The 15,046-nt window shown below is 33.6% G+C and overlaps 1 protein-coding gene across 1 annotated transcript; it reads right to left on the bottom strand.

Moving 5' to 3' along the window:
* Window positions 1-1,301: 1,301 nt before the first annotated feature.
* LOC125865442 (TPR repeat-containing thioredoxin TTL1-like) lies at window positions 1,302-10,113 on the bottom strand. The gene is made up of 9 exons (XM_049545639.1): window positions 10,016-10,113; window positions 7,486-7,552; window positions 3,424-3,851; window positions 2,724-2,919; window positions 2,483-2,664; window positions 2,061-2,394; window positions 1,794-1,977; window positions 1,613-1,719; window positions 1,302-1,463 (listed from the first exon to the last, which is right to left on the bottom strand). The coding sequence occupies exons 1-9, from the start codon at window positions 10,111-10,113 to the stop codon at window positions 1,302-1,304; spliced, it is 1,758 nt and encodes a 585-aa protein (XP_049401596.1).
* Between the last annotated feature and the right edge of the window lie 4,933 nt (window positions 10,114-15,046).

Genomic DNA, 15,046 nt, shown 5'->3' with positions numbered 1-15,046 from the left:
GTATCTGGAAGCACACCTAACTCATCCTTATCTAGGAGTTATGATCGTTTGAAGTTGACCCAAAATTCAAACTTAACATAACTTAACTAATTTTCCAGATTTTCATTCTTTCCAAAAATGACTATTTTTAATTCAGGTTCTTTCTAGTTACGGGGTGTTACATAATAAGTCGTCAAGGATGCGCACAAAAAATCATCGGGCGCACATACCACCCTAAATTTATGGACTATAACACACGAAGAATGGAAAAAATCATAATTCCGGTTCCGAGCCCCATTGGATCTCAAAAATAGTGATGTTTGCCCCATTGAACTAATGGACGTCATTTAATAGGTTGTCACAGACACCCGCCAAAAGTTTCTGCCAAAAAACCATCGGGGCACATATCACCCAAAATTCATCGAGTATAACACACAAAAAATGGACAAATCTTTATTTCCCGTTCTAGGCCTCGTTTAAACTTTAAAATGCCGGAGTGTTGATGTGCCGGCAGTTGACAAATAATGTGGATGTTGAGGTCCTCAACTTGAGGATTTAAATGTTAGTAATGTAGTTAAGGTTTGTCTAGTTTCCTTCCCAAAATTAGTATTATTACTTTGTTGCTATCTTATTTCTTCGATTTTAGTATTACAAGTTGTTTCATTTGTTTCAGTTTATCGTATAATTTATCGTTAAAACTAATCTCTTCTTCATTATTTTTTGTTTACTCTGTTCGCTATTGTATTTGCTTTACACAATACATATCAAATGTTTAAATCAAGCCAATTATGAACCCACACTTCATTATAAACAGCCAATAATGATAAATATTTGCCCAGACAGTTATAGGCACTCTGTTTCACTAGTACATATATTAAACAGTTCAATATTATGCTCGTTCGAATTTGATTGCGTTGTAGCTTTATAATTAAACAGCCAAGATACAGTAACACAGTGAATATGTATACGTCGAAGAAGATATAGTACACGACTTGATCATCAACAACAAGAATAAACCCGATGTAATTCCACTAGTCGCATAACCTCTATTTGAAACATCAAGAAGCAAGAAAAATGAATACATCTTTTATTCACCAGACATCCACAATAGTAGTTTGTGTATACATCTTTATCTAACTCCAATTAGCACAGCTATATATTGCCGTAAAATCAACTCTATAATCTTCACTAATGCTAAAAATATCAAAAAGGTACGAATGGAAGAGTATCGGAGATGGGGAATGAATACACGAGGGTAAAAAAGGAGACTAGACTTTCCGTCTGTAGACCACAAACAACCATGGTTAAATGTCACATCCTTTCTAGATGGGATCGATGAGGCTGTCCTTAATCAACAACTCCAACACATCTGAAGTTGTGGTACCCGTATCCCCCACACGACTGCCATCCTTGTAAAGATTAAACCTAGGTACTACTGTAATGTTCTCTGCTGCAGCGATTGCTGGGCTTTGTTCCACGTCCACCTTCAGTATAGAAAACAAAAGACCAAATATAAATTACTATGAGTTTTCTTCATTCCCCTGTTGTGCATTGTAAGAAATATAATAGCAGCTTAGAGTCTAGGTGTTCCCGTCTGCCTGAAAAGCACGACGTGTTGCCTATGATTGTTTACCTTGAGAAAAATTACTGAACGATATTTGACGCTCAAGGTATCCATGACTAAGGAGATCCATATGCATTCTGGGTTGGATAATTCATTAAAATAGACCACAGATTCACCTACAGTTTCCAACAGTAGTTGTTGAGTTATATAGTAAATGATATAACATGCTGACTGATGCAGGAAAGCCTACCAGATGCAATCACAGCCTGGAACTTCTCAACATCTGAAACCAACTCCACCTTGCCATAACCTTCTCTGCGTGACTTCTTTAATTCAATTCGGGCATGGGATAAATTTTCAGCAACCTCTTCGTTAGTTGGAAGTTCCTGCCGCAGAATCTCATAATCTCTCACAGCATCAGCCCATCTTTCCAGCTATAATGCATTGCATACGATCAAATTTATGATTTTTGCAGCAATTATCAAGAAAAAGTAAAAAGAACCAATTTATGTCACACCTTGATATTTGAGGCAGCTTTTAGGTAAAGAGCTTTAGTATATTGCGGCCGGAAAAGGAGAGCACGGTTGCTATCAGCCAGAGATTTTTCCCACTCTCCAAGTTTAAAGCAGCAATTTGCTCTATTGTAGTAGAGAACTGAATTTGAAGAATCAAGCAAGAGCCCTTCCCCATAAGCCGTACAAGCTTGTGCATATCTTTTAGAATTAAAATGCTCGTTGCCAAGAATACGAGCTTTACCCACCAGCCTCATGTTTTTGAGTTTTTCAGTAACTTCAGCACTTTGAAGATCAATTCGTGCAGCTCTTTCAATGGCAGTACGCGCATCATCAAACCTGCAGATATATTCATGATCATAATATGGCTGAACCTCTTTTATTTCTATAGTACAACCTATGCAATACTGAAAAGTGATGAACTCACTTTCCAAGAGTGCTGTCAATCTGAGCTTGGACAAAGTATACATATGCTTCAGAGAGCATTCCAAAAAATTTTGACTGGCTTGCTGTGGCAGATGGCTCATACATCCTAGCTTTATATATCCACATTTCAGCATCCTTTAATTGGTGTAACTTCAAACTAGCTTCCGCTTGACATGCACATAGCTGTGAATTCAATATCAGCACCTATTCGTCACAGAATGTAACCACTAAAGATGCTTTACCTGAGGAGATGAATCAGCTCCAGAAGTAGTTGCTGCCTTAGCTTCTTTTAACATAGTCGTCCAATCTTCAAGTTTCCGGGCATCAGTGCATTTGTTGATATGTTCTGCCACTGCCTGTAACTTCTGCAACGTGGCCTGATCTGGTTTCTGACCCAGGGAAAATAAGTGCTCCCTTGCATTTTCAACCTGTCCTAAACTGCAAGTTTTACAGGAATGAGATAAGGAATTGACCGAAGCTACCAACAAAGAGGGGAAAAGAAAGAAAGGGAAAAACACAACTTCTCGGAGAACAATCAAACAAGAAAACACTGAAACAGAAAATAGTTGATGGTAAAGTGCAGCCCATTGGCACCAATCAACACATATCTATGGTTATAATATACATACACAAAAAACATCAATCAAGAAAGTTTTACATTAGCAAATAACACAATTCCCGCGTAATATCTAATATAACCTACAGAAAGTTCACCACATTTCCTGGTATTCGTGATCAACAATACGCAAACGGGCTTGAACATTGTATATCACTTGCCTAAGTATCAAATATATCATATTTAACACTTAATCTCCGATACAAGTTCACCAATATTCGAGATCAACAATAAGCAAACAGGCTTGAACATTGTATATCTTCTATCACTTGGCTAAGTATCACATTTAACACTTAATCTCCGATAGAAAGTTGTATATCACTTACCAAAGTAACAAAAGTCCCAAAGGCTTGCGTGGTTGAACATATGTTGGAGCCAATCTAATGGCTTCTTCAAATTCCTTTCTTGCTTCCGTATATCGCATGAGACCAATCAACGCAGCAGCTCTATTACAATGTAATGGACCATTGCCCGGCCAACGTGCTATAGCTTTATCAAAAAAACTCAACGCTTCTTTATAATCACCCTTTACGAAATAGTCATGCCCTTTTATATTCAACTCTCCCGGAGTCAACTCCACCGGATAACTCACATTCTGACCAGATACCGATGCAGATTTTCCCGAATTTCTCCTTCGCTCATCATCTTCCTCAAACTTCAAAGAATTTTTCATCTCATCAGCTAAAGAGCTAGAACCCACTTCATAAACACTCTTTTTTTTAGAACCCGACATTGCAAAATTGACTGAATGAACCTACAATGTTACAGAATTGAAAACTGTAAATCAATCACCAATAAGAACAAAATGGGTTGGGGGGAACAGAATTTCTCTAAAACCCCATTAATCTCCTCTTCTTCTAGAATGTGATTTTTGAACAAATGCAACAATGTATATCTTCAATCTTGAACTGGGTTTTTCTGTAATTGAAAAATTGACTGAAACAACTTACAATGTTAGAGAATTCAAAACTGTAAACCAATCACCAATAAGAAAATGGAAAAAATGGGGGTGAAAGAATTAGATCTCGTGATTTCAATGGTAGAAACAAAGAATGAATGTGAGCGTTTTGCAGAGAGCTTGTTTACAGAGAGAGCTTGTTGAAGAAGAAGAAAGGAACTCTTTATATACTATTACATATATATTAAAATATTTATAGTACGATTTATTTAATTATTATTTTAATTTTTTATTATCGGTTTCAAAATTTGAGTAAAGAATAAGGAGGATTACGATAAGATCATAGTTAGTTTCATATCATCAGTTTTTAATAATCCGCGTAAAGAAGGAGGGTTGTAATAAAATGACAAATAGTTTTCACATTGTCGATTTCACGTTTGAGTAAAGAAAGAAGAATTACGATAAGATGATAGTTGTCTTCACATTATTGGTTTAATTTCAAAATTTAAATGAAGAAAGATGGTTGTGATAACATGAAAGTGGGTATTTATATTATTGATTTTGAATTTGAGTATACAAGGAGGGTTGCGATTATCGATTCTAAAATATGAGTAAAGAAGGAGGATTGTAATATGATGACAGTCCCGGTTCGAACCCAGACTCAGACATTTCTTTAATTTAAAAATAATAATAATAATAATAATAATAATAATAATAATAATAATAATAATAAGATGACAGTTAATCTTCAGATATCTATTTCAAAATCTGAGTTAAGAAGAAGTCGCGACAAGATAGTCAACGTAAAACTAACTGATCATGATGAATACAATTAATATGCTTTATTGTTGAGATGTGCTCTTCTATGCATGTATGACGATTTTAAATTACACGGTATTAAATAGTGAAATATAGTCTATGAGAATTTATATACTCTATTCATGATGAATTATCAAAATATAGCTAATACTAGTTCGAGCTCACTTAAGTAAAGATTATGATATGATTTTATATAACAAAATATGATGAATGAGGATTCATATAGTCGATCTGAATTTATTTAGAAGTGAGGGTGAAAATATTGTCATTGGATTTATTATGTTTGCTTTGCTTAACTCCTTTATTATGAATAAGTACGTCCACTTATATAAGCTCGTTCATATTACCAATGACAATTAGATTTTATTTTTATTTTTTTAAAAAAAGAAGTTACAACAAACAATTAGTTATCGTTAACTTAATTAATTTATAATAAATTTTCATAATACGATTATTGTTGGGACATGTTCACCTAGACGTGTATTACATAAAGATGATATTAAATTGTGAAACATAATTTGTGACTACATTGTCAATATTCAGTATGAATTATCAATATAATATTCAACGAAATATAATTTGTGAGTATTTATACCTTTAGTGAATATTGAATTATCATAAACATAAATATTAGTAAGACATGGTCAATTAGGTGGACGTTACAATCTAAAATGATTTCAAATAATAAAATACGATGATAGATAATTTATATAGTCGATCCATTGTTAGTTATTGTTTTTATTTCATTATGAGAAAAGACATAAAGTCACACTGAAGTTGTCTCGAATTTTCAAAAAAACACCTTAACTTAGCAACTGTCCTATTACCCCACTAAAGTTTTTAATATCTTTGTAAAAGGGTCATTTTGACCCATTCCCTCACCTGGGTTGTGAACACGCTTTTCACTATGAATAATCAATTTAAAAGTGACATGTGTCACTTGGTATCTTTATTAATTATTTATTTTCCTCCTTTTCATCATCTTCCTCCAAATGAAAGCTCAAAAAAAGAGCCGTTGGTGCCTCTCTTGACGGATGATTTCATCAACTTTGGTACTCTCTTTTATGAATTCATCATCTTTCCCAAGTGGAGTAAGGTAGGAATTTGTTTTCCTCTTTTAATTTTCAGTAGAAAAGATTAATTTGAAGTTTTTCAAGGTTTATTTTCTTCTTAATTTCATTTAGTTTTGAGTAATGAAGATATTTTTGTGATTAGATTTTGAAGAAAAATGTCAAATGCAATGTTTGAAATCAAGAAAGCTGAGAAATCAACACAATCGTTAGAAATCACCACAATCGTTTGGATTGGGAGACAAAGAGACTCTGGAAAGCTGAGAAATAACAAAAGATGAAGACTTTTCTGTTTTTGAAATGAATCGGGTCGTAGCGTGGGCATCACGCGTGTTGTCCCAGGTGAGGAAATGGATCAAATTGACCCTTTTACGATGATATTAAAGTGTCTTTTTGAAAATTCGAAATAACTTCAGTAGTGACTTTATGTCTTTTCTCTTTCATTATCCCCTTCCCACATATAGCTTCTTGCCTGTATTTTGTTTAATCTTTTATTTTTGTCTTGATTGGAAAAGATAAAAGAATAACCTAATAAAAGTGATATTGCAGAAAATATTCTGAGATGAAATGGCAGAATATAATTAATATGTATAAATTTATTTATCGCCTCTTAGAAATGAGTCCTACGTGGTATTATAGAGTGCATAACTAATACCTTTTATTTTATATTATTAGTAATACATAGAATTTAATAACATAGAATTAATTGGGATAAGGGTCTGAAAAATACATCAACTTTGGTCAAATTTGCTGTTGCGATACTAAACTTTCATGAGGACCTATTACCTCCCTAGACTATTTAATAGTGTATTTTTTACCTCCCCTGAACTATTTAATAGTGTATTTTAAAGGTATATATGTGTCCACGTGGACACATTACTATTGATAATTTTGCATTATTTTTTATGTCCACGTGGGCAAATATATATGTTTAAAATACGGAATTAAATAGTCTAGGGAGGTAATAGCTCCTCATGAAAGTTTAGTATCGCAACAACAAATTCGACCAAAGTTGGGTATTTTTCAGACCCTTATCCCGAATTAATTTATCTAAAGACAAAAATTATCCTTCAAATCTTTTTAATCATCATCTTTTTTTATTTTCTTGATTTTATGTTTTATATTTGTAGTTTTGTATTAATAAATTGGAAAAATGCATAAGTACTCCCCCAGCCTATGTTCAAAATTCCTGAGACACACCTAACATTTACTAAGGTCCTATTACCCTCCGAACTTATTTTTTAATTAATTTTCTACCCCCTTTCGGCCTACGTGGCACTATCAACCAGATAGGTTGAAAGCTTTGTTGAACACGCGCTGGGCCATACTTTTTTAGCTTTCTAAAAAGACAAGTTATCAGTCCAAAAGTAGCTTTTACAATTCTCAAAATTTCAAAAAGCTATCAATTTACATTTTTCAAGTTTAACTTTACCAAAAGGAAGAGAAAGAAACAAGGGATAGAACAATTATCTTCAAAAAAATGATTTCAGAAATTCGATTTTCAAACTCATAATTGATTTCTGTGTTGGATTTTGGTACTTAGTGTTCGATTTCAATCGTGCATGTGTGGGTCAATCTCAGTCTCCATCGAAAAAAATTACAGTTCGTGGCCTCATAATGAGGACAAGACCAAAATCGTCTTCCGGGATTGCGATCTGACCAAGATATCTGCATTTGCAATAAGATTCCATGCTTGCATCACACTTCAGCATTGATCATTGAATCATTCTCATCCATACACAACTTATTCAACTCGGATTTTGTCATAATCCTAACATTTATACATAAAAATTGTGAAAGAAATTTAAAATCAGAACTAATAATCAACATAAAAAGGTGTAAATATAAAGAATATATTAAAAATTTACTTCACCTTTTCGAAGCAAGGAGCAATTTAACTTAAATGATAATGGAGATTTTTTTTTCAAAAGATGAAGAACACTGATAAAGAAGAAGACAACTGAGTTAATGTTTATTTTTTTTCAAGTTTATTTTAACACATGACCAATTTTTATTGGTCAGTGTTGTCTAAAAACTGCACCCACGCGCCTAACATAGGTGAAGTCACGGACTCAGCCACGTAGGCCAAAAAGGGTAGAAAATTAATTAAAAAATAAGTTCGGGGGGGGGGGGGTAATAGGACCTTAGTAAAGGATAGGTGTGTCTCAGGGATTTTGGGCATAGGCTAGGGGGTACTTATGCATTTTCCCTTAATAAATAAGTTTACAAAGTTTATTATTTAGAGAGAATTGTTCGTAAATTTTAAATATATGGTACTATCATAATATGATTATAATATTTATTGAGAAAATTGTATAAAATAACAAACTAATAATTCAAATTAAATACAAAACATAGCTTTGAACTAAGGCAAAACCATCAAATTTCAATACTCTAAGGCAATCAGATCTGTTGGCACCAATCAACACATATCCACCATCCAGTTTGTCATTTCTATGGTAATAAAGCACACGAAAAATGGTAAATTTATTTTTCCCCACATTGGAGCTCGTTTGAACTTGAAAATGCATATGTTTGCCCCTTGGTACCAACCACTCCATTAATAAGGTCATAACAGACATCCATGAAAATTTTTGACCAAAAACAAGTCGGGATCTTGTATCACCAAAAATCCATGGACTATAGCGCACGAAAATTAGTAAAATTGGTTTTTAGCGCTTTGGGGCACCTTTGAACTCTAAAATGTGTCGGTTTTCCCCTCGGGACCAACTCATACCATTTATAACGTAGTAACGGACGTCTATGAAAAAATTTGATCAAAAACAAGTCAGGATCACGTATCACCATAAATCAATGAACTATAGCACACGAAAATCGATAAATTTGGCTTTTCCTGCATTGGGGATCATTTGAACTTTAAAATGCGTATGTTTGCCCCTCGGTACCAACTCACGCCATTAATAAGGTCGTAACGGACATCCATGAAAAATTTCAGCCAAAAATAAGTCGGGATCACGTATCACCAAAAATCCATGAACTATAGCACACAAATATTGGTAAATGTGATTTTTAGCGCTTTGGGGCTCGTTTGAACTTGAAAATGCGTTTGTTCGCCCCTCGGGACCAAATCATGCCATTAATAAGGTCGTAACGGACATCCATGAAAAATTTTGGCCAAAAAACCACCATTCACCCATAACCTAAAATTCATGGACTATAACATACTAAAAATGGAAAATCCATATTTTCTATTTCGCGTCTCGTTTGAACTTGAAAATGTCAACATTTATCCCTTTGAACCAACACACACCATTTAATATGTCACGCCCTGAGCCTACACCCTGGGCGGGACTGGCACTCGAGAATCATTGTTGGCCTCAAGCGAACCCTTAGCCTGGCTTACTACTCAGGGGAAGACTCTAAACATTATTACAATGATCAAATGCACTTATAAAACAACTGTCTCAAATTAAGCTCCTTTCGTTTAAGGATAAAACATTCAACTAGCCATAGATGGCAACTCAACTCTTGCATAAGGAATAACAATGAAAAGACTAAAGAACTAACATATGACCATCTATAAAGCCTCTAAACAACTGAGATGGATGTCGGGACAAGACCCATTGTTGACACCCAATTTTGACCCTTCTTTCTTCTATTTCATTGTTTTGAGCTTCTAATTTAATAACGTATCAAATTATCATTTTTCACATCTATTTTTACTACTACATTTATTTATCTACTAAAATTATATATATATTATCGAAATTACCATTATCACTTTTTCACCTTTTCTTTAAAAGTTGTTTGTTGTCATTATGTTTCACGTCAATATTTTGCATTTGTAATTTATATTAGCCTAAAATCGTAATATTGATATTTTTTATTCACGTAAATTATTAGTTGTCATCTTATAACATTTTAAGTATTGGTTATTAAGTTAGAAGTCCAAAACAATTCAAAAAAAGAAAGAAAAAGCCCAATACATTCACACCAAGTAATCAGCCCATTTTCTTTTAAAATTTGGTTCGAAATCTAGCCTTTGAATGGCCCATTTTCGCCCAATTTCAGCAGCCCAAACCCCAACTCCCAAATAAACCCAATACGATTAGAAGCTAGGGTTTTCCTTTGGTGCTGCGCAGCTGGTCACTCTTTCCTCTTCCAGCAAACATTTGAGTACTTTCACCATTTGACAGACGTTGGCTGCACCATTCCCGTGCAAAGAATGCTTTATCAGATACGTCTCCATCTCCTCTTCCCTTTTTCATGATTGTAGAATACCCATATCAAAAGCATAGTTAAAGCTCTTCCATTTCAAGTATCATCTGAAGCAAGTCTTGTTTTCTTCATCCAAATCACGTGAAGGATCAGAAAGTCGTCCAATATTTGTCAACGTTCGGATTCAAAGTAATGAAAAGATTCGAAAATCAAAAATCCCGCCCAAAACACAACCCTAGCTCTAAATCGCTTATAAATACTCGCATTCGGGAAGAATTTTGGGGCAGCTCATACTCTCATAAGTATTAATATTTGCTCTAATACATTTCATCTTTTCGCCCTCTGTCGGGATTCTTGTTTTGAGTGTGTTCAAGATCGTCTTTGTTCAAGTGTAGACCTGTGATCGAAGCACCTTGTTCACTGCCCTGCAATAGAGATATGCATGGAAGCCTGTTTGATATCATGAAGGCTATGAATTATTTCTTCCTAGTTGAATATGAAGAATTTGAGGTTTAGCTTATGTTCAGTATATATATTTTATGATTTAGCTATTTTTTAGTTGGTTCAGAAGTCTTCAATAGCTAATGAGTATTTTATTTGACGCTTGCATATCTTGTGTTTGTAATAATATATATATTGTATAATTTTGCTTAGTTCTATATTTGATTTTCACTATCGTTTAAAGTTGAATCGTCTCACTAATCTCCTCTTTACTTTTTTTTATTTACATGTACACTCGGGTGCGCATGGAGTTGCAATATGACTCCACCTCTATCCAAATTAGAGAAGCAACCTACCTTGCATTTAGCTCGTGTCTAGAATGATTCACTCATTCCAAAAGAAAATCCCGCACTTCCATCCTTATCTCAAAGCTTTATATTTTTTATGCATACATATATGTTGTTATCTTTGACTAACATTTTATACTTTCTCTTGGTACCTATATTTATGTTTTGTTTCAATTTATATTTGAACTTATGCAAATTAATTAAATAAGAACTTAAGCAAACCTAATAGCTCACTTTCCCCTCCTCTAGATATTGGGTTTAATATATTAATTTGGCTTAGAACAATGACCTTTAATTTAGGTTCTTTTGTTGCTTAATTCGTTTGTTAGTTTGAGAAATCTTTGTTTTGCAAAGAAGTTAGACCCTTTTTTATAATGAATATGTATCAACTCTTAAACTATACTTTTTGATAATCTAAGGTCTTAAATACAACTTTTCTAACACTTTCCACAAACCTTTGTTAAAATTAAAAACAAAAGTGTAAATATTTCGGAACTCTATAGTGGAGAATTTTTTTTAAAGAATTTTAATGGGGCAGTTTGTACGTCTTTTGTTCATACTTTAAAAAATGTAAACTTTATAAAATGTTGATATGTCTAAAGCTTTAAAACACAACTCTTTTTTTGGAATTTTGAGTAGGCGAATTTGAAGATAAAAAGGCTTTCAATTGAATAAAAAACTTTTTTTTATCAAGACAAAATATATTTTCGTTATCTTTAGCTTTAAGATTTCCTTGTTAATTCAATTTCATAAAAAGATTTTCTTTTTAAACAAAAAGCATTTGACTTGGTCAACTATCTTGAAGAAAACAAATTATGCATATTTCATTCAAACTCCTTTTTCTCGCTAAAAAATCAAGTTCAAACTAATGGTTGATTCATTTCATTTTTTAGATCTTTCTATATGAAGTTAGTATATTTTAAGGTTTTTATACTTTAACCTTTTTAGGTTACTTTGCCATGATTTAATTAATACTAGTTTTTTCTTTGCTTTTAATGGTTATTTTATTTTCTCTCTAATTAACCTAACTTTGGCCGGTAATCGTCTTTAACGGATCTTAAAGGATGCCTCACCCCTTCTCTTTAGGATAATTAGAACCCTTACCTAGAATCTTAAGTTAGTAAACCATTTAATTGAAGTCATTTTAGTATTACTTAGTTAATAATTTAGGTATCCTAATTTACCTTAAAAATAATTAGGTGGCGACTTCTTAAGTTAATTAATTTGGAAATCACCAATATGTTATACAATAATTTGACCTTGGTTAAAATGGGGTATAACACCCATGACATCCTAATGAACTAAAACTACTAAAAGCAATAAAAGGGATCATCTGGAAGCAAGGATGCTCACCAACAAACTTTGGAGCTCAACCAGAATCAACAATGCGCTGGATGCTGATCATGGTTACCTGTATCAACATCATTAAAATATTCAAGCCAAATGGCATCAGTACATTGAATGTACGAGTATGCGAGGGGAATTCTAAAACAAAGCATAAGCTTGAAAGGAACTGAAAGAACTTACCTGGCTCAACTCAACTCAACTTAACTGAACTTATTTCAATATAAAGCAGTAATGTAGATGCAATATAAAGAAAAGTTTTTAAAACATGGGTATCAACTCTGTGTATTTAGAAATACAATAATATTATGTGTGTATGCAAATATACGATATAACCTCTAAAATGTATTTAAAAATACAAATAAACTGTGCATATAAGAATAAAATTACTTCTGTGGAAGTTTCTCTAACCGACAACCATCACATAAGAGTTATTGTGAAGATACATCATTTTACCTCATGCTGCCAGGCCGTTCTATACCTTGACAAGGGTATAGAACCTGACTACTAAGTGGATCCACTAATCTATGCTAAAAAGCACTAAGGAATCATCTAAAAAGTATGACCCTTTTCTACACATGGTGGCTACATGGTTTATGGGGGCTGTGAGTTGTCTGAACTCTCCCCCATATCAGTGCTCAATACTACTCCCAAAATATGATACTAGCTCTTATGTTTAAAAACATACTTCTTTCTGTGATTTCAGATAATTGCTCAAAACTTAGCTCAAAGGGTATCTTGGAAATCAAAAGTTCCTCTCTAGCTTAATTGTGAAAGCATTTACTCATTTCTGAAAACTAGTTCAAAGGCTCTTTGAAACTCAAGGTTTCCTTTTCTTGTTTAAATTTGAAAATATTTTACTCTTTGGGAATGCATAGTCCCAATATACTCTTTGAAGAAAAGAACTTCAATCTTTACTATTTGCTCTTTACTCAACTTGAACTTTAAGTCTTAAAACAAACTTAAAACATTTGGAAAAGACTTTTGGAAACTCTAAGAACTTCTCTTGACTTGACTCTTACTTCTCTTGACTTTGACCTTAACTTTCCCTGAATTGAATTATGGATTCAAGGCTCGTGATTTCATGTTATGGATGATTTCATGTTGTTTAAATGTACCTTAGAGTGTAGGAATCAACTAGGAAACATAAGTACGTTTCAAGGGAACTAGTATGGAAAGAATGAGAAAGAAATAGAAGATTTGGCGTCCCTGGCGCTCTGAGTGGCGCGGCGCCCCAGAGCCCAAATTTCAGACTTTGAAGTGGGGCGCGACGCCCCAAGCCGCTGCCTAGAAAATCCCCGATTTTTTCTTGCTTGTTTTTCAACTCTAAACCCTCTAAATTTAATTTTTCAAAAGTGTAAACTGACCAGTTCAGTTTAGACCCCTAAGTAATTACCAAAAACGAATTAAAATAATATGGTAAGGAAAAGACCAAACTACCCTTCCAAAATCCGGTTTTTGACTTTCCTTAACTAGACAACCCAACTTCAAATGAACATATCTCACTCATACGAACTCGAAATTTAGTAAACTCGGCGACGTTGGAAAGATAATCCCAAGATCTTTCCAACGGTATCTGGAAGAACATCTAACTCATTCTTATCTAGGAGTTGATCCAAAACTCAAACTTAACATAACCAATTTTCCAGATTTTCATTCTTTCCAAAAATGACCCTTTCTAATTCTAGCTCTTTCTAGTTACGGGGTGTTACATAATAGGTCATCAAGGATGCCCACAAAAAACCGTCGGGCGCACATACCACCCTAAATTTATGGACTATAACACACGAAAAATGGAAAAATTCATATTTCTGGTTCCAAGCCCCATTTGATCTCAAAAATAGTGATGTTTGCCCCTTTGAACGAATGGACGTCATTTAATAGGTCGTCACAGACACCCACCAAAAGTTTCGGCCAAAAAACTATCGAGGCACATATCACCCAAAATTCATCGACTATAACACACGAAAAATGGACAAATCTCTATTTCCCGTTATGGGCCTCATTTAAACTTTAAAATACTGGAGTGTTGATGTGCCGGCAACTGACAATTAATGTGGATGTTGAGGATTTAAATGTTAGTAATGTAGTCAAGCGTTTGTCTAGTTTCCTTCCCAAAATTAGTATTATTACTTTGTTGCTATCTTATTTCTTCGATTCTAGTATTACAAGTTGTTTCATTTGTTTCAGTTTATCGTATAATTTGTCGTTAAAACTATTCTCTTCTTCATTAAATTTTGTTTACTTTATTCGCTATTGTATTTGCTTTACACAATACATATCAAATGTTTAAATCAAGCCAATTTCAGCAATTAACATGAATCCACACTTCATTATAAACAGCCAATAATGATAAATATTTGCCCAGACAGTTATAGGCACTCTGTTTCACTAGTACATATATTAAACAGTTCGATATTATGTTCGTTCGGATTTGATTGTGTTGTAGCTTTACAATTAAACAGCCAAGATACAGTAACACAGTGAATATGTATACGTCGAAGAAGATATAGTACACGACTTGATCATCAACAACAAGAATAAACCCGATGTAATTCCACTAGTCGCATAACCTCTATTTGAAACATCAAGAAGCAAGAAAAATGAATACATCTTTTATTCACCAGACATCCACAATAGTAGTTTGTGCATACATCTTTATCTAACTCCAATTAGCACAGCTATATATTGCCGTAAAATCAACTCTATAATCTTCACTAATGCTAAAAATATCAAAAAGGTACGAATGGAAGAGTATCGGAGATGGGGAATGAATACACGAGGGTAAAAAAGGAGACTAGACTTTCCGTCTGTAGACCATGAACAACCATGGTTAAATGTCACATCCTTT

The sequence above is a fragment of the Solanum stenotomum genome, chromosome 5 (genome assembly GCF_019186545.1).
Source record: "Solanum stenotomum isolate F172 chromosome 5, ASM1918654v1, whole genome shotgun sequence".
NCBI classification, from domain to species: Eukaryota; Viridiplantae; Streptophyta; class Magnoliopsida; order Solanales; family Solanaceae; genus Solanum; species Solanum stenotomum.
This window is presented reverse-complemented; position numbering and strand designations above follow the sequence as displayed.